The sequence below is a fragment of the Capra hircus genome, unplaced genomic scaffold (genome assembly GCF_001704415.2).
Source record: "Capra hircus breed San Clemente unplaced genomic scaffold, ASM170441v1, whole genome shotgun sequence".
NCBI lineage: Eukaryota > Metazoa > Chordata > Mammalia > Artiodactyla > Bovidae > Capra > Capra hircus.
The window spans coordinates 1-2,287 of NW_017190163.1; the positions used below are offsets into that span (position 1 = coordinate 1).

General features: G+C 45.1%; 1 protein-coding gene across 1 annotated transcript; it reads left to right on the top strand.

Annotated features, from left to right (window-relative positions):
* The first annotated feature begins 759 nt into the window (after nucleotides 1-759).
* LOC102183940 (casein kinase I-like) lies at nucleotides 760-1,848 on the top strand. The gene is made up of 2 exons (XM_013976138.1): nucleotides 760-1,212; nucleotides 1,300-1,848. The coding sequence occupies exons 1-2, from the start codon at nucleotides 760-762 to the stop codon at nucleotides 1,846-1,848; spliced, it is 1,002 nt and encodes a 333-aa protein (XP_013831592.1).
* The last annotated feature ends 439 nt before the right edge of the window (nucleotides 1,849-2,287 follow it).

Sequence of the window (2,287 nt, forward strand, 5' to 3'; positions counted from 1 at the left end):
GAGATGAAGGAATTCTGCTTATTTTTGACTGATGGATGGTACTATATGTGGAACCTAAAAGCCAAATTCATAAAAACAGAGTAGAATTGTGGTTGCTAGGGACTGCGGGAAAGGGGAAATGGGGGACTGTTAGTCAAAGGGTACCAACTTCCAGTTATAAGATGAATAAGTTCTGGGGAATCTAAATGAAGTTACAAGATAAGTTTCTGGGGAAGCGAATATTTTTTCCACTTGGGAACCCAGTTTTTCTAGTTATTTCCCTTCATTTATTTTCCCAGCAGAATTTGTACGTTAAAAATATAAGACGCCCAGATTCCTTTCCCAGAATGCTCCACGCTGAATAATAGGCTTCCGGGAGTTGGAGACATTTTGTGTTGGCTGGTGCCGGACTAACAAGATGGTGGCGCTTGTGGTGTAACGGAGGTCCTTCGAGCCGGTGGCAGCGGTTTCACGGCCCTAACTCAGTGCTCCACTTTTTCACCGAGAAAGTAAGGCAGAGGTGGCGACCACGAGAAACCTAGTAACCTCGAGAACCCCCTCAAACCATCAGCGGCTTGGCCAAAAGAAACTGACGGCAGCAGTGATCCCGTTCTGCTTGGCTGATTTTGGGGCCTGTAACCCCGAGAAACAGCCAGCGGTTTCTGTTTCCTGCCGCCTTCCGCCTTCCGCTGCTTTGCTCGGTGGATGAGCCCTCGAGGCCTCTATCCTCCCCTTAGAGGTATCCCGGTTTAGCCCCAGCCTCCATCTTTGTCTCACAGAATGGCGAGCAGCAGTGGCTCCAGGTCCGAATTCATTGCTGGAGGGAAGTATAAGCTGGTAAGAAAGATCGGGTCTGGCTCCTTCGGGAAAGTCTATTTGGCGATCAATATCACCAATGGTGAGGAAGTGGCAGTGAAGCTAGAACCTCAGAAAGCGAGGCAGCCCCAGCTACTGTATGAGAGCAGACTCTATAAGCTTCTTCAGGGTGGGATTGGCATTCCCCGCGTATGGTGGTATGGTCAGGAAAAGGACTATAATGTGCTAGTCATGGATCTTCTTGGCCCTAGCCTCGAAGACCTCTTCAATTTCTGTTCAAGACGGTTCACAGTGAAAACTGTACTCATGTTAGCTGACCAGATGATCAGTAGACTCGAATATTTGCATACAAAGGATTTTATACACAGAGATATTAAACCAGATAACTTCCTAATGGGTGCTGGGCCTCGCTGTAATGTGTGTGTAGAATGTCAAGCAGGAAAGAGGAAAAGGTGCGTGACTGATAGTACTTCTCAGGACCCAGCTTCCTTAAGCTCAAACCAGGTATTCCTTGTTGATTTTGGTTTGGCCAAAAGGTACAGAGACAGCAGGACAAAGCAACACATACCATACAAAGAAAATAAAAGTCTCACTGGCACTGCTCGGTATACTAGCCTCAATTCACATCTTGGTATTGAACAGAGTCGCCGAGATGACATGGAATCGTTAGGATATGTTTTGATGTATTTTGCTAAAAGCAGCCTGCCGTGGCAAGGAATAAAGGCTGTAACAATGAAGCAAAAATACGAAAAGATTTGCGAAAAAAAGATGGCCACATCTGTTGAAGCTTTATGTAATGGATTTCCCACAGAATTTGCTACATACTTAAACTATTGTCGTGGTCTGTGCTTTGAGGAAGCCCCGGATTACAACTACCTGAGGCAGCTTTTCCGCACTCTTTTCAGGACCCTGAATTACCAATATGACTACGCATTTGATTGGATAATATTAAAGCAGAGAGCAGCACAGCAGGCAGCTTCTTCAAGTGGGCAGGGTCAGCAGGCCCAAACCCCCACCCCCACAGGCAAGAAAACTCACAAAAAAAAAGAGTAACATGAAAAGGTTTGTAAGCCTGAGTCAAGGAGCAGAAGAAGCAAAGTAAGGTGATCAGAGCAGCATGTTTCTCCCCAAATCTAGAAATTTTCGTTCACATGTACACTGGCCAGTGATTGTGGACAAACGTTCACTTGGGGTAAAGAACGTAATTTAAGTATAAACTGGCTCCAGGCAGCATTGGAGATGCAGTGTGCTGAGTTGTAGCCGCTTTAATTGTGAATATTGATGAGATTGTGAAACGTGTTGTCCAGTTTTCTGTTACATTCTTTCAGGTGGAAAAGTTAACTAAATGGTTCACACACACATTGGTGGAGAAATTGTGCATATGCCACTTTTTTGTTAACATCGTTTATTTTCAACTATGTTGCTTTGAGATCTCGTTTCAGAAACGGCATGAACAGTCTTCTGCCACAGTTGAGATGGTTGCAAATGCTCA